The sequence below is a fragment of the Myxine glutinosa genome, chromosome 5 (assembly GCF_964187855.1).
Source record: "Myxine glutinosa chromosome 5, kmMyxGlut1.1, whole genome shotgun sequence".
NCBI lineage: Eukaryota > Metazoa > Chordata > Myxini > Myxiniformes > Myxinidae > Myxine > Myxine glutinosa.
In genome coordinates, this window is record NC_136265.1 from 42,647,682 (window position 1) to 42,669,770 (window position 22,089).

The 22,089-nt window shown below is 48.2% G+C and overlaps 1 protein-coding gene and 1 long non-coding RNA gene across 2 annotated transcripts in view; one reads left to right on the forward strand and one right to left on the reverse strand.

The window, feature by feature from the left end:
* LOC137427621 (uncharacterized) overlaps positions 1-22,089 on the reverse strand; it is a 78,598-nt gene that overhangs the window by 48,151 nt on the left and 8,358 nt on the right. The window lies entirely within an intron of this gene.
* LOC137427618 (interferon-induced transmembrane protein 1) overlaps positions 6,701-22,089 on the forward strand; it is a 67,206-nt gene continuing 51,817 nt past the window's right edge. Inside the window, exon 1 of the mRNA XM_068117227.2 lies at positions 6,701-6,853. Coding sequence (XP_067973328.1) covers positions 6,784-6,853 — 70 coding nt within the window. The 5' untranslated portion in view covers positions 6,701-6,783. The remainder of the gene's footprint in view (positions 6,854-22,089) is intronic.

The window sequence follows — 22,089 nt, forward strand, 5'->3', positions numbered from 1 at the left end:
TACGTTGTATGAACTGCAAACTTACGACTTGTGTTTTCACTTCTACGACTAATTCGGGCTTAAAAGAGCACAACTCAATCGTAGTTAATTGTTGAACAGTTTGTTGTGTTTAATAATCAAAATTACACGTACAAAAGTAAAAAGTGAATGTTATTAACACTGGGTATGTATCTTCATGAATATTTTGTTCGAGCTATACAACAAAATGTATGAAATGAGTAAGGATACGGTCTACTTGTACATTGCCTCTTTACCAAACAAGACATTTGGAGGTCTATGACAATGTGTCTTGTAAAAATCTGTATAAACAATTAAATTACCTCAGACACTTTATGATATTACATGTGATGAGTATTGCAAACTAGAAAATCAATATTATGACAACGGCTTGATCATTTTTGGATTATTTTGTGTCTTGGTAATTTAGACATATAGTTAGGCCTTATGCAAGGATTGGTCTGAAGATATGACTCACCAATGCTTCAAATTTTGATGCCTTTTGCAAAACCTTACATTAAAATTTTGAGGTGATATTTATTGTGAAAGATGATTTGTTTGTGTTTGTTTCTTTGTAATTTTGATCTGGTCAGGGTCGGGTCACTTGGGGGGCACTGTGTTTGTGAATCACCACCACGGCGCAGCGCCTCGTCATTGGCTTCGTGATTTGAGGATTGAGTTATCAGTATAAGGGAGTATACCCAAAAAATAATTTACCACTACAAGACTGGGGAGAGGTGTGAGGTGTGGGAAAAGGAGAGGAGGAGGAGGAGTGAGGGGAGAGGAGTGGGGAGTGAGGGGTGGAGAGAAGGGAAGGAGAGGAGGAGTGAGGGGAGAGGAGTGAGGTGTGGGAAAAGGAGAGGAGTGAGGGGAGAGGAGTGAGGTGTGGGAAAAGGAGAGGAGTGAGGGGTGAGAAGTGGGGAAAGGAGAGGAGTGAGGGTGGATAGAAGGGAAGGAGAGGAGGAGTGAAGGGGAAAGGAAAGGAGAGGTGAGTGAGGGGCAGAGGAGAGAGGGGTGGAAAGGAGTGAGGAGAGAGAGAGGAGAGTGAGGAGAGAGAGGAGTGAGGAGAGAGAGAGGAGTGAGGGGAGAGAGAGGAGTGAGGAGAGAGAGAGGAGTGATGGGAGAGAGAGGAGTGAGGAGAGAGAGAGGTGTGAGGGCTCCCCTCAGTGAGGGGAGAGAGGGGAGACAGAGGGGACAGAGGAGTGAGGAGAGAGAGGGGAGTGAGGGGAGAGAGAGGAGTGAGGGGAGAGAGAGAGAGGAGTGAGGGGAGAGAGAGGAGTGAGGGCAGAGAGAGGAGTGAGGGGAGAGAGAGAGAGGAGTGAGGGGAGAGAGAGAGAGGAGTGAGGGGAGAGAGGGGAGTGAGAGGAGTGAGAGGGGTGAGGGGAGAGAGGGGAGTGAGAGGAGTGAGGGGAGTGAGGGATGGAGAGCTACGCCAGGTAACCCTGCTAGTCACGAATAAGATTGTAGAGCACTTCCCAAGTAGCTTAAGCACTCAAGGAAACACTCCAACAAAACAGTTGGTAAGGAATGGCTGGCTAACCTGGCTTGGCGATTAGCGATTCGTACTTGGAGGTCGCTCATCCTGTCGTTGCTTTAATCATTGTAATAATCCCAATTATTTTGCCTCCATAACTTGGAGATTATAACTCAGAGATTTTTCCCACGCCAAATTATAACACATGGAATATGATTTCGAAAACACTCAACATGATCTTGCGTGTCACGACCACTCATGCAATGTGCCGTATGTTGCTGACCCTTGCTCTCGGGGTCTAGGGGAAGGCTTCATGACAAAATTACTATTTTGGGTCGGTCAATGTGTATTTTAACGATGTTGTCCAAAACTTTAAGTAACGCTATTGGATGTGAAATCTTCCGCAGACGACAGGCAGGTAGGTACTTTATAGGTTTTTACATGTTTATACATTGGTTGATTTTTAGCTCACCTGGAACGAAGTTCAGGGGAGCTTATGCGATGGCGCGTCGTCCGTCCGTCAGCCCGTCAGTCCGTCCGTCAGCCCGTCAGTCCGTCATTTTTCTCTGTTTTGGGGCTTTACACCATTAGAAAACTAAAGAGTTCTTGGAACACCCCACCCCGCACAGTCTTGCGAAACAAGGATATGGGCGGGGTCTGCAAGTGGAAAATTTGATTGGTCGAGATGACGTAAAATGCCGTAATATTTTGTGCAGGTGCTGCCAAACGGAAGGTTTTTGAAAGTGCCAACAAGGCGATTTGTGTTCCACAGTCTTCAAGTATATAATTCAATTGAAATAAAATAAAGATTTAAAAGGTTTTATACATTTTTTTTGGAAGTTTACCGCTGTTGATGCGGCGTCTTTTACACCACCTTACTTAACACGTTACATTCGTTCTTCGTGCCTGTTTTTTTGTTTCCTTAATGAGTTTTGTGTAAGTTTCCTGTTTGGAATGATTTCAAATTGTGCTTGACTGCCAGACAGGCAGACAGACTGAAACAATTAATCTCTCTCCTCTCTGCGCATGCGCAATCGGGACGAATTCAGAGCCAAGCTACTGCTAAACTGCACGTCATTTTCTGATTCATGTTCCCATTCGTGTTGAAAATTTAATATTCACCTGGAATCAAGTTGTCCCTCGATCATAAACTGACGTTTATAGACAGACGGACAAAGGGAACCAATTGCTCTGCCCCACAATTCAACAGTTATCCGATGGAGATAAATTTGCACTTACGAAACACCACAACGACAAAGAGAAGGACAAGTTCTGGTGTGCAATAGAGAAGCTGATGGAAACCGTGAAAGATGAGGAAGTTGTTGTGGTAGGAGTAGACCTAAATGGACATGTGGGAAGGAGTATGGATGGTTTTGAGGGAGTTCATGGGGGTTACGGATATGGTGTGAGAAATGGAGAAGGTGAAAGGATTTTGGAGTTTGCTGATGGAGCTGATTTGTTGATTTGTAATACTCAGTTCCAGAAAGAGGATAATAAGCTTGTTACATGCACGTCAGGTGGGTCGACGACAACCGTTGACTACCTGATGGTGCGTAGGCGAGATAGGGGGCACCTCCGGGACACAAAGGTGATCCCGGGGGAGGAGGCTGTTTCACAGCACCACTTGGTTGTCTGCGACATAAGGGTGAAAGGTGCGAGGAGAGCCCGGCGGGTGAAGTACCAACCGAGAATGAAGGTGTGGAGGTTGAAAGAGGTGACAGTGAGGGAGGCATTAAAAGAGAGGCTGAGTATGGTGGAGGATGATGTGGTTGAGCTTGAAAGTGGTTGGATGTCAATGAAAGCTAGTCTATTGGGAGCCGTTGGTGAGGTATGTGGATGGACAAAAGGACCACCGAGGCACTCGGAAACATGGTGGTGGGATGATGAAGTTGGAAAGAGGATTGACGAGAAGAGGAAGAATTTCAAGGAGTGGCAGAAGGCGAAGGGTTCGGGGGCAGAAAAGGCAAAACATGAAAGTTATAAGGCAGCCAAGAAGGCTGCAAAGAAAGAGGTAGCAAAGGCGCAGGAGGCATGTAGGAAAATGTTTGGAGAATGCTTGAATTTGCAAGATCGTCAGAGAGGTATTCAGGATTGCAAAGCACATAGCGAAAGAGAGGTGTGATGTGATGGGGTTGAGTTGCTTGAAGGAAGAAGTGGGACAAATGGTTGTGGACCCAGATGGAATTTTTTTTATTTTTTTTGTATACATGATCGAGGCTCGTGAAAGAGCGAAAACAACATTGAATTAAAGGAACATGGAAGAGATATATGGAAATGCTGTTGAATGCAGAGAATGAATGGGATGGCAACATAGAGAGTACCCCAGTTTTAGGACTGGCAGAGAAGATACCTGAGAAGGAAGTTGAGGAAGCGATAAAAGCAATGAAGAGTGGAAAAGTGGGAGGGCCGACGGGAGTTGTGGGAGATATGTTGAAGGCAGCAGGAAGTTGGGGTGTGAAGAGAATGACAGAAATCTGAAATCTGGTGGTGAAAGAAGGCCGCATTCCAGTGGATTGGGAACTGAGTACCCTCGTCCCTCTATACAAGGGGAAAGGTGACCCTCTGGAGTGTGGCTCGTATCGAGCGATAAAGTTATTGGAGCATGGAATCAAGGTATTGGAAAGGGTGTTGGAGAGGAGGATAAGGAAAAAAGTGAAGATCGACAAAATGCAGTTTGGATTTATGCCAGGAAGAGGAACGACAGACGCGCTTTTTATTGTAAGGCAGTTGCAGGAGAAGTACATGGAGAAGAGGAAGAAGTTGTTTCTTGGGTTTGTTGATCTGGAGAAAGCATTCGATAGGTTTCCACGCAAAGTATTGACATGGGCATTGAGGAAGTTAGGAGTGGAGGAATGGTTGATCAGAGTAGTGATGGCAATGTACAAAAGAGCACGCACAGCTGTAAGGACGAAGGACGGGAACAGTGGTGAGTTTGAGGTGAAGGTGGGAGTGCATCAGGGGTCGGTACTAAGTCCACTACTATTTGTAGCTGTGATGGAGGTGCTGGCTTGGAACGTAAAGGAGGGTTTACCGTGGGAGTTGTATTTTTATTTTTATTTTTTTTTGTATACAAGATCGAGGCTCGTGAAAGAGCTAACATTAATCACACAGAAAGACAAACCGACACATAAAACATATAACATGGGGAGCGGTAGACAAGATGGGGGAAGAGGGGGAGGAACACAAACACAACATCTGAGAGCAGGGACATCGAGAGATCTGTGGGAGGGAGAGGGCTTTGGGGGGGGGGGGGAGGCATGGGAAGGGGGGGGGAGTGGGAGAGGTATAAAACATATGGACACTGCCGGGACTTCGAGGAAAGAAGTTGGAATTTCAAACAAGGTGGATCTGGGGTGAATTAGTGGGGGTAGAAAAGATCAAGGTTTTGGATGGGGAAAGATAAGAGATGGTGGTGAACAGCTGTTTTAAAGACCTGGAGGGAGGAGTGGGATTCAAGGGAGTGTGGGAGTTTGTTCCAGAGGTGGGAGAAAAGAGGAATGAAAGAGTGAAGGTGAGCAGAGAGCCGAGATTTCGGCAGTTTAACCATCAGAGGCAGTTTAACCATTTCGGCAGTTTAACCGCACTTTTAAAGTAAGTGAAGACCTTTTTTGATTGATTGGTCATGTCCTTGTTGCCAGAAAAACTTGAAGTTTCCTCAGATGATCTGGTGTTGATTGCAGAAAGTATGGGTGGACTGAAGGAGAAGATGAACAAGTGGAAGGAATGTATGGAGACAAAAGGTCTGAAGGTGAATATCGGAAAGACGAAGGTGATGGCAAGTGGTAAAGCATGTGGTGAGGTGGAAAGAACTGGGAAGTGGCCGTGTGCTGTGTGCAGGAAGGGTGTCGGAGTGAACTCCATTCAATGTACAATGTGCGCTGAGTGGGTTCATCCAAAATGTAGTGGTCTGAGAGGGTCATTAACCAGTGTGGCAGCTACATTCAAATGTAAGGTGTGCACAGAGGGAGCTGCAGATGGAGGAAATGTTGAGTTTGATCTTGGAGACGGCGTGAAGCTGGAAGGTGTGAAAACATTTTGTTACCTCGGAGACATGCTGAATGGAGAAGGTGGATCAGACTCGGCAACGGTTGCTGGAGTGAGATGTGCATGGAAGAAGTTTCGGGAACGGAGTGGCGTGCTGACGAGGAGGGGAGTGTCGTTGAAGCTGAAGGGAAAGGTGTATGCTGCATGTGTGAGAAGTGTTATGATTTATGGGAGCGAGACATGGGTAATGAACGTAGAACAGCAACGAAGGCTGGAAAGGGTGGAAATGCGAATGGTTCGGTGGATGTGCGGAGTATCGTTGAGAGAGAGGAAGACAAATGATGAATTGCGAAAGATGATGGGAATAGAGCCTGTGATTGATGCTGTGGAGAGAAACAGGTTGAGATGGTTTGGTCATGTGTTGAGGAAGGATGAAAGTGACTGGTTGAGAAGAGTGATGGAAATGAATGCAGAAGGAAGTAGAGGACGGGGAAGACCGAGAAAGACTTGGCTAAAGATGGTGGAAGAAGACATGCGGGCAAGGGGGTTAACAAGGAGAGATGCAGAAAATAGGGCAAAATGGAGAAGATTGTCATGGGGACCGTAAGGCTAACCCCCGCTCTAGCAGGGAAAATGGCCTGAAAATGCCTGTTGTTGTTGTGTTGTTGAAACACCACAAAAGGCTACCAGACTCATTTATGCTTCCGACAAGGTATCTTGGAGGAAGACTTTTGAGGATCTCGTTGGATGAATACCCCTGGATGGTTTACAGTGAACATCTTGATGGTGGGTTTTTTTGTATTGCATGTGGCCTTTTCTGCTCAAACTGCAAGAACAAGAAAAAAGGTTTAAACTATCCATTCAGTTCATGGCACAAAATAATGGAATGGTGTTGGGAACACGAAGTCGCTCATTACCACCACGACGCCATGCATTTAGCAGGTGGCCTTTGCTCAAAGTGTTGAAAACGCCGAAGCAACAATGGCAGCTGTGTTGGACAAGAGAGCAGCAAATGTCCAATGAAACAGCTGTACTCAAGTCTGTGACGGAGGCATTTCTCTTTTGTAAAATGCTGTGAATTTCACTGGATGTGGATTCAAAGACATCAATTATAATCCAAGCAATATCTTTGAACATTCTGCAATGGATCCCAAAGTACAATGCTACTCTGAACAATCACCTGCAGGCTCCAGAAATGCAGTGCAGGTACATATGTGTTGGGTTATTTTTTTTAGATATCACACTCTCTGTAGTCTTACTGTACTATGGTTGTAATGAAATAAAGGTTAAGATCCGTTGTAGTTCCCTCTCTGGTGGTGAGATAAGCAATGTGCCTATCAGAGGGTTGGTCTGAGAGAGTGAGGGAACTGTCTGCCTTTCGTGACCGAATTCGAGCTGGTAGGTTTAAATGACGCATCTTTATATGGCTTGCTTTACATAGGGCATTTTATATGATCGCCTGCTAATATGTGATTATGTTTTGTCGATGACGTGCAGGATTGATTTCAATAAAACTCTTTCTTAAAGGAGTTTGTAATTGAAATCATTACAATGGTTAATGAAAGGTCTGGCCCCCTGCTTGGGACCTCCGGGTGAAGGCTTCTACACTCATGAGAGAGCATTGGATCACTTAGGCTATTGTGAACATTTCTATCCATGTGAATAATAAATCCCGGACAGTTTGCCGAGCTTGGAAATTTCCACTGAGCATGAGCCAAACAAATCGAACCCACTCCACCAGGGAGGGCAAAACATGGCTTTATCCACTCAACCACCAATCTATTAGTTGGGGTGGGGGGAAGAGGGGTAGGGCGGGGTGGGTGGATGATGCAAAGATTCTGCAACCTTCCCCACAAAATTGGAAATCATGGGAGGAGCCAAACGACTCGGTGGTTGTGAGTGGTCAGGAGGTAGAGGGTGGAACCAGGAATGTGGGTAGGTCATGCATGATTGACAGGCTATATATTTATACTCTTTACACATTCGGGGAAAGTTAGAAGGAGTCGAAGAAACATCACATCCCAGCTGAGCCAAGAAAAAGGTTTCCTTTTTGTTTTACCTTAAAAATTGATTGTGCGTCTGTTTGTGAAATTTTGCTCATTAAACATTTGCTTGCTAGTACGTATAACATAGACGAGGAGCTTTCAAGCAATCCTCAGGACAAGATGCAATGGTCTGAGAAATGCTGTTTTTATTGATATATTTCCAAATATAAGGATATTTTTTCTTACGAATACATATGTGCGTGTGCGTGTAAATAAATAAATAAATATATACTGGTAAATAAATAATGTGGTAATGTGCGTGTAAATAAATATATATATATAGTGGTAAATAAATAATGTGGTCATGTGCGTGTAAATAAATAAATAAATATATACTGGTAAATAAATAATGTGGTAATGTGCGTGTAAATAAATATATATATATAGTGCTAAATAAGTAATGTGGTAATGTGCGTGTAAATAAATAAATATATATATATAGTGGTAAATAAGTAATGTGGTAATGTGCGTGTAAATAAATAAATATATATATATAGTGGTAAATAAATAATGTGGTAATGTGCGTGTAAATAAATATATATATATAGTGGTAAATAAATAATGTGGTCATGTGCGTGTAAATAAATAAATAAATATATACTGGTAAATAAATAATGTGGTAATGTGCGTGTAAATAAATATATATATATAGTGCTAAATAAGTAATGTGGTAATGTGCGTGTAAATAAATAAATATATATATATAGTGGTAAATAAATAATGTGGTAATGTGCGTGTAAATAAATATATATATATAGTGGTAAATAAATAATGTGGTAATGTACGTGTAAATAAATAAATAAACATATATATATATAGTGGTAAATAAATAATGTGGTAATGTGCGTGTAAATAAATAAATAAATATATATATATAGTGGTAAATAAGTAATGTGGTAATGTGCGTGTAAATAAATAAATATATATATATAGTGGTAAATAAATAATGTGGTAATGTGCGTGTAAATAAATAAATAAACATATATATATATATAGTGGTAAATAAATAATGTGGTAATGTGCATGTAAATAAATAAATAAATATATATATATATAATATAGTGGTAAATAAATAATGTGGTAATGTGTGTGTAAATAAATAAATAAATATATATAGTGGTAAATAAATAATGTGGTAATGTGCGCGTGAATAAATAAATAAATAAATATGGTGGTAAATAAATAATGTGGTAATGTGCGTGTAAATAAATAAATATATATATATATATATAGTGGTAAATAAATAATGTGGTAATGTGCATGTAAATAAATCAATAAATATATATATATAATATAGTGGTAAATAAATAATGTGGTAATGTGCATGTAAATAAATAAATATATATACTGAACAAAATTATAAACGCAACATCCGACATTTTAAAATAATTTATGAACGTTACAGTAAAATATCACCTCTATTTTTCTGTATGTACAAAAGGTTGATGAGTCTTGAATTTGAGTGCATAAGGGTGTTTAAACGTTTTCAATGTTGTGGCACCCCGGTTATGAGATATTGCTCCCACCAGATGGGTGTGGCATGTACTGTCATGTTTCAAAGAGCGTGAGCATTACTCAGACACTCCTTGTACTGGGGACAACAAAAGGCCACCCAAAAATGACAAGATTTGTCACACGTCACAATGCCACAATTCATGAGGGATTACACCATTGGCATGCTGAATGATGGGATGTCCGGCAGAGCTGTTGCTGCACAGTGTAATGTGCATTTCTCCACCATCAACCGCTTGCGGCGCCGTTTCAGACAGTTTGGCGCGACAGCCAATCAACCAGATGCCCGCAGACCACGTGTTACCACACCAGCTCAGGATCGGGACATCCGGCTCCTCCACCTGCGTGATCGTCTGCGACCAGCGACACAGACAGCACAAGAGACGGTTGGTCTGAATAACCGACGAATCACAGAACAGACCGTAGAAATCGTCTCAGAGAAATCAATCTCCACGCCTGTCGTCCTCACCAGGGTCTTGACCTGACAGATGTTTGCCGTCGGAACCGACGACAGTGGGCGAACGCACATTTTCGATGGCCCTTGGGATGCTGGAGAAGAGTCCTCACGGACGAATCCGTAACGGATTTATCAATAGAACCGTAACGTTCATAAATTATTTCAAAATGTCGGATGTTGCGTTTATAATTTTGTTCAGTGTATATATATATATATATAGTGGTAAATAAATAATGTGGTAATGTGCGTGTAAATAAATAAATAAATAAATAAATATATATATATATATATATATATATATATATATATATATATATATGTACATATATATATATATATATATCAAGTAATGAACGGCGGTTGGGAATTATATCCACGATATCCATTTTTCCGTTCTCCAACCTATAGCTTTGTCTTTAAAAAACTCAACGTTTCAGCCAGCAACCCAGCATGCGCTGAGCCTCCACTAGCCTTCATCAAGAGAAGTTCCCTTGTTCACCTCCTCCCAGATATACCTGTTGGCAGTACGAGTACGCGGCCTCCCAGATATACCTCCCAGATATACCTCCCAGTTCACCTCCTCCCTTCCATATATATATATAGTGGTAAATAAATAATGTGGTAATGTGCATGTAAATATATATATATATCTGTGCAGCATCTGTCCTGTCCTGTGTTGTGTTGTCTTGCCACTGAACTACTTTCTCAAACTTTTGTGAAATCGTACCAAACTTCTGGTATGCACATATCTCTCCCATCGGTATGTCCTAAGGGTATTTGTTTTGAAAAAATTTCCAATTTTTTTTTTTCAACTTCAATTGTTTATAAAAAGTGATATCACGTATATTACAAATAAATTTGTGCAAAATAATTGTTTGAATTATGATTGGTTTAAACCATGACAAAACGGCAACTCGGGTACAGTCATTTATCTACAGACTTGGCATTTAATATGGAATTTTTTTTTTTTCTTGACGGGTTTACTTTCTTAACTCAGTATATCAATCTGGTGAGTTTCTTTTACACTTTGGTGATTTATTTGTTAAAAGAACCATGTCACTGATTGTCTGTCGCAGCAAGAAGTCAACAACAGGATTATATCACAGGTGGCGTGGAAAAATGTACGGACAGGTGCATTTGATGATTGGCTTCACAGTCGGGTATACAAGGGTTGTTGCGTTCTATATTAGTGGAAAACAACTGTTGCACGTCTCCAAAAGTTATTGCCGCTTCCTCTGGAGATGGTCCGTCAACTCGACAATGCTGTTTGTCATGGAGTGGTGGCTTTACGAAATTACGGCATGAAACAGCATGCTATTGCTCGGCAGTATGGCATCACTCAAGGTCAGGTGTCAAAGATCCTGAAACGAAATGCTTAGAGGGGTGTCCCTAGTCCAATACCGAGGCCAGGACGTCCCCGCAGAACCACAAGGAGGGATGATCGCCAGCTGCACCGGTTAGTCCGCAATGGCCGTACCAAGTCAGCTAATCAGCTTCGGGCTGAGTGGCAGCAACTGACAAATGTGCCTGAAACCAGAAGGCGAGTCAACCAACGACTGGTTCAAGCAGGCTATCGTGCCAGGCATCGCCTGAGAAAGCCACGCCTGACCAGACAACACCGCCAGCGCCGATTGCAGTGGGCCAGAGAGCACCGTCAATGGCAGCCAGGACACTGGAATCACGTGATCTTCAGTGACGAGTCTAGATTTCTGGTCGATCGTCAAGATGGCCGCGTCCGAGTGCGCAGACAAGTGCATGAAGCCTACAACAAAGATTGTATAGTGCCAAGAGTCCAAGCTGGAGTTGGTGGGGTGACCGTTTGGGCTGCTTTTCATGCAGGGGGCAAAACTGACCTGGTTGTTCTGAATGGAAACCTGAACCAGTTCAAGTACAGGGCCTTTCTGGAAGAAACATTGCTTCCATTTGCTCGTGGAGCCTTTCGAGGAAACTTTGTCTTCCAAGATGACAATGCACGGCCTCATCGTGCTCGCATGATCCAACACTTTCTTACTGACCGTGGTGTCGAGCATATGGAGTGGCCTGCCATGTCCCCGGATATGAATCTGATAGAGAACTTGTGGGCAGAATTAACGCGTCAAATCGACCACTTGGACCAGCAGCCGACCTCTGTGCGTGAATTGCAGCAGGCTATTGTCACTGCATGGCAAGCGATTCCTGTCCAAACCTTGGAAAATCTCGTGAACAGCATGCCTCAACGTGTACGTGCTCTCCTGAATGCTCGTGGGTGTTACACGAAGCACTGAACTGTAATTTTACTGTCCGTAATCCCAGTCGTAATTTAACTTTTGTTTTTGTTAAAAAAAATTTGGCTAATGTGCAAAATAAAGAGATACTTCTGGAAAACGTACAGAGGTTTAACACAGTACTGTCCGTGAATTGAGTTCGATATCAGTTTCCATCACTTTCAAGGATCAATTTATTTGCTTCGAAATGTCAAATGTGGTTTTTGTTTCTTTTGAAGGTCACATCAACAAAATCTAGAATAATTTCAACATAATTCCAATGAACTTTTGGTTCTAAGTCATCTTGAAAAGTAAGTTCACCCCCACAAAAAAAATATTCCATATTAAATGCCAAGTCTGTATATACAGTATCTACATATCTGCGCAGTGTCTGTGTTGTCACTTAACGACTCCCTCAAACTTACGTGGTGGTGAGGTATTTTGAATTATGTGGCTGTGAGGTGTTTTTATTACGTGTTTTATGGCTGTGAGGTGTTTTCAATTTCGTGGTGGTGAGGTGTTTTCAATTTCGTGGTGGTGAGGTGTTTTCAATTTCGTGGCTGTGAGGTGTTTTCAATTTCGTGGCTGTGAGGTGTTTTTATTACGTGTTTTATGGCTGTGAGGTGTTTTTAATTTCATGGTGGTGAGGTGTTTTCAATTTCGTGGCTGTGAGGTGTTTTTATTACGTGTTTTATGGCTGTGAGGTGTTTTCAATTTCGTGGTGGTGAGGTGTTTTCAATTTCGTGGTGGTGATGTGTTTTCAATTTTGTGGTGGTGAGGTGTTTTCAATTTTGTGGCTGTGAGGTGTTTTCAATTTTGTGGCTGTGAGGTGTTTTAAATTTCGTGGTGGTGAGGTGTTTTAAATTATGTGGTCGTGAGGCGTTTAAAATTATGTGGTGGTGAGGTGTTTTAAATGACGTGGTGGTGAGGTGTTTTTAATTTCGTGGCTGTGAGGTGTTTTTATTACGTGTTTTATGGCTGTGAGGTGTTTTTATTACGTGTTTTATGGCTGTGAGGTGTTTTTATTACGTGTTTTATGGCTGTGAGGTGTTTTTATTACGTGTTTTATGGCTGTGAGGTGTTTTTATTACGTGTTTTATGGCTGTGAGATGATTTAAATTTCATCGTGGTGAGGTGTTTTAAATTATGTGGTGGTGAGGTGTTTTAAATTATGTGGTGGTGAGGTGTTTTAAATTATGCGGTCGTGAGGTATTTTAAATTACTTGGTGGTGAGGTGTTTTGAATTACTTGGTGGTGAGGTGTTTTGAATTACTTGGTGGTGAGGTGTTTTGAATTACTTGGTGGTGAGGTGTTTTAAATGACGTGGTGGTGAGGTGTTTTTAATTTCGTGGCTGTGAGGTGTTTTTATTACGTGTTTTATGGCTGTGAGGTGTTTTTATTACGTGTTTTATGGCTGTGAGGTGTTTTTATTACGTGTTTTATGGCTGTGAGGTGTTTTTAATTTCGTGGTGGTGAAGTGTTTTTAATTTCGTGGCTGTGAGGTGTTTTCAATTTCGTGGTGGTGAGGTGTTTTCAATTTCGTGGCTGTGAGGTGTTTTCAATTTCGTGGCTGTGAGGTGTTTTTATTACGTGTTTTATGGCTGTGAGGTGTTTTTAATTTCATGGTGGTGAGGTGTTTTCAATTTCGTGGTGGTGAGGTGTTTTCAATTTCGTGGCTGTGAGGTGTTTTCAATTTCGTGGCTGTGAGGTGTTTTTATTACGTGTTTTATGGCTGTGAGGTGTTTTTAATTTCATGGTGGTGAGGTGTTTTCAATTTCGTGGCTGTGAGGTGTTTTTATTACGTGTTTTATGGCTGTGAGGTGTTTTCAATTTCGTGGTGGTGAGGTGTTTTCAATTTCGTGGTGGTGATGTGTTTTCAATTTTGTGGTGGTGAGGTGTTTTCAATTTTGTGGCTGTGAGGTGTTTTCAATTTTGTGGCTGTGAGGTGTTTTAAATTTCGTGGTGGTGAGGTGTTTTAAATTATGTGGTCGTGAGGCGTTTAAAATTATGTGGTGGTGAGGTGTTTTAAATGACGTGGTGGTGAGGTGTTTTTAATTTCGTGGCTGTGAGGTGTTTTTATTACGTGTTTTATGGCCGTGAGGTGTTTTTATTACGTGTTTTATGGCTGTGAGGTGTTTTTATTACGTGTTTTATGGCTGTGAGGTGTTTTTATTACGTGTTTTATGGCTGTGAGGTGTTTTTATTACGTGTTTTATGGCTGTGAGGTGTTTTTATTACGTGTTTTATGGCTGTGAGGTGTTTTTAATTTCGTGGTGGTGAAGTGTTTTTAATTTCGTGGCTGTGAGGTGTTTTTATTACGTGTTTTATGGCTGTGAGATGATTTAAATTTCATCGTGGTGAGGTGATTTAAATTTCATCGTGGTGAGGTGTTTTAAATTATGCGGTCGTGAGGTATTTTAAATTACTTGGTGGTGAGGTGTTTTGAATTACTTGGTGGTGAGGTGTTTTGAATTACTTGGTGGTGAGGTGTTTTGAATTACTTGGTGGTGAGGTGTTTTGAATTACTTGGTGGTGAGGTGTTTTAAATGACGTGGTGGTGAGGTGTTTTTAATTTCGTGGCTGTGAGGTGTTTTTATTACGTGTTTTATGGCTGTGAGGTGTTTTTATTACGTGTTTTATGGCTGTGAGGTGTTTTTATTACGTGTTTTATGGCTGTGAGGTGTTTTTATTACGTGTTTTATGGCTGTGAGGTGTTTTTATTACGTGTTTTATGGCTGTGAGGTGTTTTTATTACGTGTTTTATGGCTGTGAGATGATTTAAATTTCATCGTGGTGAGGTGTTTTAAATTATGTGGTGGTGAGGTGTTTTGAATTACTTGGTGGTGAGGTGTTTTGAATTACGTGGTGGTGAGGTGTAATCGTCCCAAACTTCCAGTCTGCACCTACCCCTCCCCTATGTATGTGCTGAGGGGTTCTTTCTTGAAAAAAAATATTCAACCTAAATCTTCAACCTAAATTGGCTATAAAAATGTAATATCACAAACACAACAAATACATTTGTGCAAAAGAATTGTTTGTATTATGATTGGTGTAAATCATGACAACACAGCAACTCAGGTACAGTCATTATCCTCAGCTAAAATAAGCCCGTTCCACAGTAACGACGCTTGGTGTGGCGAGCGGAGCGAGCCGAGCCAAGCTAGTGAAGGAGCTGCGCTTCAACGCGAGTCGAAAGAATTGACGCGACCAAAGACGGAATTCGTCCGAGTTGCTTTATTGAAACAAAACAGCTCAGGTATTCTCACCAGCCCGTTTATCGGGCAGCAATATATATACACATTTATGCCGGGGCGTTTGCCCGGGAAAACCGAGACCGGGCATGCCCGGGTGTCAAGGGCGAGTCCTGGAAAGGCGAGTCTGGACATGCCCGGGCGTCCTGGACGCGGCCTGGCAAGTCGAGGCTGGGCGTGCCCGAGCGCTCTGGGCGAGCCCTGGAAAGGCGAGAGCGGGAATGCCCAGACGCTCTGGGCGAGCCCTGGAAAGGCGAGTCTGGACATGCCCGGGCGTCCTGGACGCGGCCTGGCAAGTCGAGGCTGGGCGTGCCCGGGCGCTCTGGGCGAGCCTTGGAAAGGCGAGAGCGGGCATGCCCGGGAAAGACGAGACCAGGCGTGCCCGGGAAGTTCGGGCGTGCCCGGGAACAGCGAGTCCGGGCATGCCCAGGAGAGGCGCGTCTGGGCCCGGCCGGACGAGCCCGGCGTGGCGATCGCGCCCTGGCCGTGTCCTGGCAGGTGCAAGGCGATTGTGTAAATTCAGCGGGAACCGCTACACACGCCCCTCCAGAATCGACCTGCACCGGCAGGGTCAATTTAAGGGGGTCCGGATGACCCGGCCGAAGCGACCCCTGGAGGGTCGTGGGGGGGGGTCCGATCTGGTGGTGGGTGGTCGAGCGGGGGGAACTGTGGACGGGGGGCGGCCTCGCCGCGGAGGAAGAGTCAACAGTGGTGGTCGGTCGACATCCACGTGCACCGGTTTGAGGCGGTCCACAGAGATCCGGTCCGACTGGACGTCGACGACGAAGGACTTGTCGCCCCGTCGCAGGACCCGGAAGGGCCCGTCGTACGGCGGCCGGAGTGGCCCCCGGTGCGCGTCATGACGCACAAAGACGTACTCCGCTGTGCGAAGCGCCGGGGGGACGTAGGACTGGGGGCCACCGTGGCGGGACGTTGGCACAGGGGCAAATCGGTGGGCGGCCTCCTGGAGGTCCGAGCGCTGGTGTGCGGCGGACCAGGGACTGGTAGCGTCGGGCACGAACTCGCCCGGGACGCGGAGCGGCTGGCCGTAGACGAGCTCGGCGGCGGACGCCCGGAGGTCCTCCTTGGGGGCCGTGCGGAGGCCCAAAAGGACCCACGGCAGCCGGTCGGTCCAACCGTCGTCCTGAAGGCCGGCCATGAGTGCGGCCTTCATGGAGCGGTGAAACCGCTCGCACAACCCGTTGGCTTGTGGGTGGTAGGCCGTGGTGCGGTGCAGCGTGACCCCCAACGAGTGGGCGACCGTGCTCCAAAGTTCGGACGTGAACTGTGGGCCGCGATCGGACGAGATGTCCGCCGGTGCGCCGAAGTGCGCGACCCAGGTGGCGATGAACGCCTGCGCCACGTCGGCGGTGGTGGTGGAGGTGAGGGGCACGGCCTCTGGCCACCTGGTGGTCCTGTCCACCATGGTGAGCAGGTGGGTGAACCCCCGCGATGGGGGCAGGGGACCCACCAGGTCCACGTGGACGTGGTCAAAACGCCGTGCAGGCACGGTGAAAGGTGCTAGCAGGGCCTGGGTGTGGCGGTGGACCTTGGCCCGCTGGCAGGCCGTGCAGGCGTTGGCCCAGTCGCGGACGTTCCGTCGAAGGCCGTGACAGACGAAATGCGCCGACACCAGCTTCTGAGAAGCTTTCCGGCCCGGGTGAGAAAGGCCGTGGATGGAGGCGAAGATGCGGCGCTGCCAGGAAACGGGCACGATGGGGCGAGGCCGGCCCTGGGAGACGTCGCAGAGCAGGACGGTGCCAGCGAAGGGGATGTCGGCCAGTCGGAGGCCCATGTCCGCCGCCCGGAGGGCCTGCACCGAGGTGTCGGTGGTCTGGTCGGCCGCCATGAGCGCGAAGTCCACGCCGAGGTGGACCGCGTTCGCGCTGGCCCGAGAAAGACAGTCGGCCACGGCGTTGTCTTTGCCGGCGACGTGCCGGATGTCCGTGGTGAATTCCGACAAGGCGGAGAGGTGGCGCTGCTGGCGGGCCGACCACGGCTCCGTGACTTTGGCCATTGCGTAGACCAACGGCTTGTGGTCGACGAAAGCCGTGAACGGGCGGCCCTCCAGGAGGTGTCGGAAATGGCGAACGGCCAGGAATAGACCGAGCAGCTCGAGGTCAAACGTGCTGTATTTTAACTCGTTCGGCCGGAGTTGCCGGCTGAAAAAAGCGAGTGGCTGCCAAACCCCGTCCACCCATTGTTCATGGACGGCGCCCACCGCGTAGTTGGAGGCGTCCGTCGTGAGGGCGATGGGCGCGTTGAGCACCGGTTGAGCCAGCAGCGTTGCGTCGGTGAGGGCCCGTTTTGCGCTCGCGAAGGCCGCGTCCATGGCCACGGACCAAACGATGTCATGCTTGGCCGGCTTGCCCCGGAGGGCCTCGTAAAGGGGCCGCATGAGCTGAGCAGCGCGGGGCACGAATCGGTGATAAAAATTCACCATCCCGAGGAACTCTTGTAGGGCCTTGATGGAATGGGGACGCGGGAACATGGTGATGGCCTCGACCTTGGTCGGCAGCGGCACGGCCCCGGTCTTGGTGATGCGGTGGCCCAAAAAGTCAATGGTCGTCGTGCCGAAGTGGCATTTGGCCGGGTTGACAATTAAGCTGTGCTCGCTGAGGCGACCGAACAGTGTTCGGAGGTGGAGGAGGTGCTCGGCGGGGGACGTGCTGGCGACGAGGATGTCGTCCAGATAGACGAAAAGAAATGGCAGGTCGCGCAGCACGCCGTCCATTAAGCGCTGGAATGCCTGGGCCGCGTTCTTGAGGCCAAACGGCATCCTCAAAAATTCGAACAGGCCGAATGGCGTGATGACGGCCGTCTTCGGGACGTTGGCCGCCCGGACAGGTACCTGGTGGTATCCCCGAATCAGGTCAATTTTGGAAAATATGACCCGTCCCGCCAAACGGGCGGAAAAGTCCTGGATGTGCGGGATCGGGTACCTGTCGGGGGTGGTAGCGTCGTTGAGGCGGCGGTAGTCGCCACACGGGCGCCATCCGCCCCCCGGCTTTGGCACGATGTGCAGTGGTGAGGCCCACGCACTATTGGAGCGCCGCACGATGCCGAGGTGCTCCAACGCGTCGAACTCGGCCTTTGCCACGGCGAGCTTGGCCGGGTCGAGGCGGCGGGCCCTGGCGTAGACCGGCGGGCCCGTAGTGGGTATGTGGTGCTCGATCCCATGCCGCACTGCGAAGGCCGAAAACGTCGGCCGCGTGAGGGCCGGGAATTCCGCGAGCAGGCGAGCGAACTCGTTCGCCGTCGGGAGGGCGCACACCAGTTCGGTCGGCGTGGGGCTGCTCATCGTGCACGCCAGGGAGCTGAAGGTCTCGGCGTTGACATGGCGACGTCGTTTGACGTCGACCAGCAGCCCGTGCGCGCAGAGGAAGTCGGCGCCCAGCAAAGCCATGGGGACGCAGGCGGTCACAAAGGTCCACTGAAAGCGCTGGCTGCCGAAGCAGAGGGTGACGTCGCGCGGGCCGAAAGTGCATATGGCCGAGCCATTAGCAGCGACCAAAGAGGGGCCGCGAACGGCGTCCCGCCTGTCCTGCTCGGAGGCGGGTATGACGCTCAGTTGGGCGCCGGTGTCACAAAGGAAACGCCGCCCTGACGCTTTGTCCCGAATAAAAAGCAAGTTGCCCGAGTGGCCGGCGCTCATGGCTGGGAATGAACGCCAGCCCGGCCCTTTCCCGAATTGCCGAAAGTGCACGGGGGTCGGCACGTCCGGGCCTTGTGTCCGAACGTGGCGTGGTAATAACACCACGCCTGGTCAGGTGGAGGCCCCGGCCGTCGTGTCGGAAGCGGTCGGCGCGGCGTGGCGGCCGCCAGTTGCACCGGCAGTTCGGCCTCCAACCGCGCAGGGCGCTCGGGCATCGTGGGCGTCGCCTCGGATGGCGGCAGGCTCCAGGTAGCCGCGCCGATGTGTTGGCCCGCCGAGATCTTATCGGCTTCCCTGGCGAGGGCACGGGGATCGGTGATCGACGTACCAGCCAGGGCGAGGCGTACCGGGTGAGGCAGCTGGCGAAGGAACAGCTCGCGGAACAGAAAATCCAGAGAGTGCTCACCGAGCAACGAGAGCATATAGTCCATGCGCTCGGACGGGCGCGTGTCGCCGAGCTCGGGCAGGTCGAGCAGGCGCCGTGCGCGTGCCGCCGGTGAGAGGGCGAAAGCGTCGAAGAGGAGCATCTTCAGCGCGTCATACTTGTCAGCAGCCGGCGGGTGCTCGAGGAGGCTCAGGGCGCGGGCCGCGGTGGCGGAACCGAGCGCTGCCACGACATGGTGGAAGCGGGTGTCGTCCGCGGTGATGCCTTGCAGGGCGAACTGGGAGTCCGCCTGGGCGAACCAAACAGCCGCGTGAGCCTCCCAGAAGGTAGGCAGTTTAAGAGTCACTGCCGTGTCCATGTCGGTAGGTCACCAGTGAAGGAGCTGCGCTCCAACGCGAGTCGAAAGAATTGACGCGACCAAAGACGGAATTCGTCCGAGTTGCTTTATTGAAACAAAACAGCTCAGGTATTCTCACCAGCCCGTTTATGGGGCAGCAATATATATACACATTTATGCCGAGGCGTTTGCCCGGGAAAACCGAGACCGGGCATGCCCGGGTGTCAAGGGCGAGTCCTGGAAAGGCGAGTCTGGACATGCCCGGGCGTCCTGGACGCGGCCTGGCAAGTCGAGGCTGGGCGTGCCCGAGCGCTCTGGGCGAGCCCTGGAAAGGCGAGAGCGGGCATGCCCGGACGCTCTGGGCGAGCCCTGGAAAGGCGAGTCTGGACATGCCCGGGCGTCCTGGACGCGGCCTGGCAAGTCGAGGCTGGGCGTGCCCGGGCGCTCTGGGCGAGCCCTGGAAAGGCGAGAGCGGGCATGCCCGGGAAAGACGAGACTGGGCGTGCCCGGGAGGGTTCGGGCGTGCCCGGGAACAGCGAGTCCGGGGGGTGCCCAGGAGAGGCGCGTCTGGGCCCGTCCGGACGAGCCTGGCGTGGCGATCGCGCCCTGGCCGCGTCCTGGCAGGTGCAAGGCGATTGTGTACATTCAGCGGGAACCGCTACACTAGTATATATATATTTGGTTTTAATACGCCATGTTATGTATGTATGTATGTATATATATATATATATATATATATATATATATATATATATATATATATATATATATATTGTTACAGACACGACTTTGATGTTATGGTGGGCCGAGCGGAATGGCCGCTGTGTCCGCACAAGTTACCCGATTATACTCGAACCTTGGCCGAGCCGCGCTACGCTAGATCAATGAAGGAAAAGGACACAACGGCTGGGATTAAAATGACACGACACCAGGGATACGGTTCTCAAGACCTCCGGAGGAGGTTATAATATGGCGGAAGGTTAGATTACAGGAATGAGAGGGACAGCATAGAAAGATAGGCACTTAGACACACTTATCTTATTCCCGACAGACCACAGATAAACAGGACAAAACTGACTCACACGGGGATTGATGGCAAGGAAAGCGGGCAGTCGATGGCTCAAGGTGCACTCTTGGCTCAAGGACAGAATCGACCCGGTCCGGTCCAAAGATGCGGGGAGGTATCGTCGCGCTGGGGGTGGCGTCCTTTGCTCTCCGTGGTTCAGGCGCATCTGACTTCACATCCGGTAAGTCGCTGCGTATCTCCGGCGGGGAGTGACACGCCCTCGGCTCGTTAGCTCCGCCCCAGATGGAATCGGCCCGTTGCTTCTCATTGGGTGCGGGGGGTTACCGGCTCCGCCCTTGACGAGGGGCCGACAGGCAGCCCCTTCGTGGTAACCCCGTCGGCGCACATGGGTAATGGCGGCTAACCGAGCCGGAGTGAGGACGCACACTCCCCGCGCACGCCGTTGTTGTAGTTGTTGTAGTTGTTGTTGTAGTTGTTGTTTGGGGAAGAAGATGGGAGGAGGTATGGGAAGGTCCTAAACTCACTACTGGTGCCATATAATCACATTCTGGTGCAACGAAGAGTCAGAATTAATGGAAACGAGTCCTTAACTGACATAGACTAAGAATAACTAGCAAGATGTCCGAAAGTTGTCTACGTGAGATGCGGTGGACCTGGGTACGACATTTAATGGGGGAAAAAGGGGAAGGTCGGTTCTACAGAGTGTTGTTTACAGACAATGGGACTAGGGAATGGGGGATTGGGGATAGTTGGGGAGTATTGGGGAAATAGGGGAATATTTACAAGCGGATATGGAGGCCAAATTCCATATCCGCAACATTGCACCCTTCTCTACCCTCGGGGCGTCCCGACCCGATAAATTTTTACCTATTTTAGTGTGGCACTCAGATGTAGTTCCCTCTACTATTAACTCTACCCTGAGTGCGACAGTTTTACAGATATTCACAAATGAGTAAATATGTCCCCCTGCGACGTTGCACCCTTCTCCTCACAGAAACACACCCACAGGATAACCGAATCACGGAAAGAATTCGCAAACTAAACATACAGCCGGTAGGGAGCATTATTTACAAGACTACGCTGCTATTTACACTACGATCCAGGACCTGTTGTTGGAGGAACACATGCAGATGTTATGCATAGAGAGAGCACGCATGCCAGCATCGATACACCAACCCACGAGTGCTCTGTGGCCTTACGGCCTTTAATAACGTGCAGAGCACCCCTTCCAAGCACCAAAAGCACCACCCCAAGCACCAATCGGTGCAGTCACCATTGTTCATTAAAATAAAAACAACAACCCCTAACCCTGCAGGTGTCTCTTGCTCTTCGTGTGGTGCACTTGGCCTTCTTGCCTCTTTCAAAAAATAAAGAAAGGCGCCAACCGCGTCCATTTCTTTATTGTGGCCGTCAGGGGGCCAACTATAAGTGGTTCACCTGTATGGCATAGGTGCCACGTTGACCCATAGGTCCATCCACGGGTGGTGCTTGGCCGCATAAGAACTGCGGTCCATGGTGGGTGGCCACAAACATTGCGGTCCATATGGTGTATCGATCCAGGCAGCAAGCAGCGAAAGTGCAGGCCCACAACTGCGAAGCCAGCACCTCTCTCTCCTCTCTCTCTGCCCCAAAGCCAGATCCTCGGAGGTGGGAGACAAAAGAAGCAGACAAGTGAGTAAGGTGGTAAGGGCGCAAAAGTGCACGCAATACAAGGTGATGCAC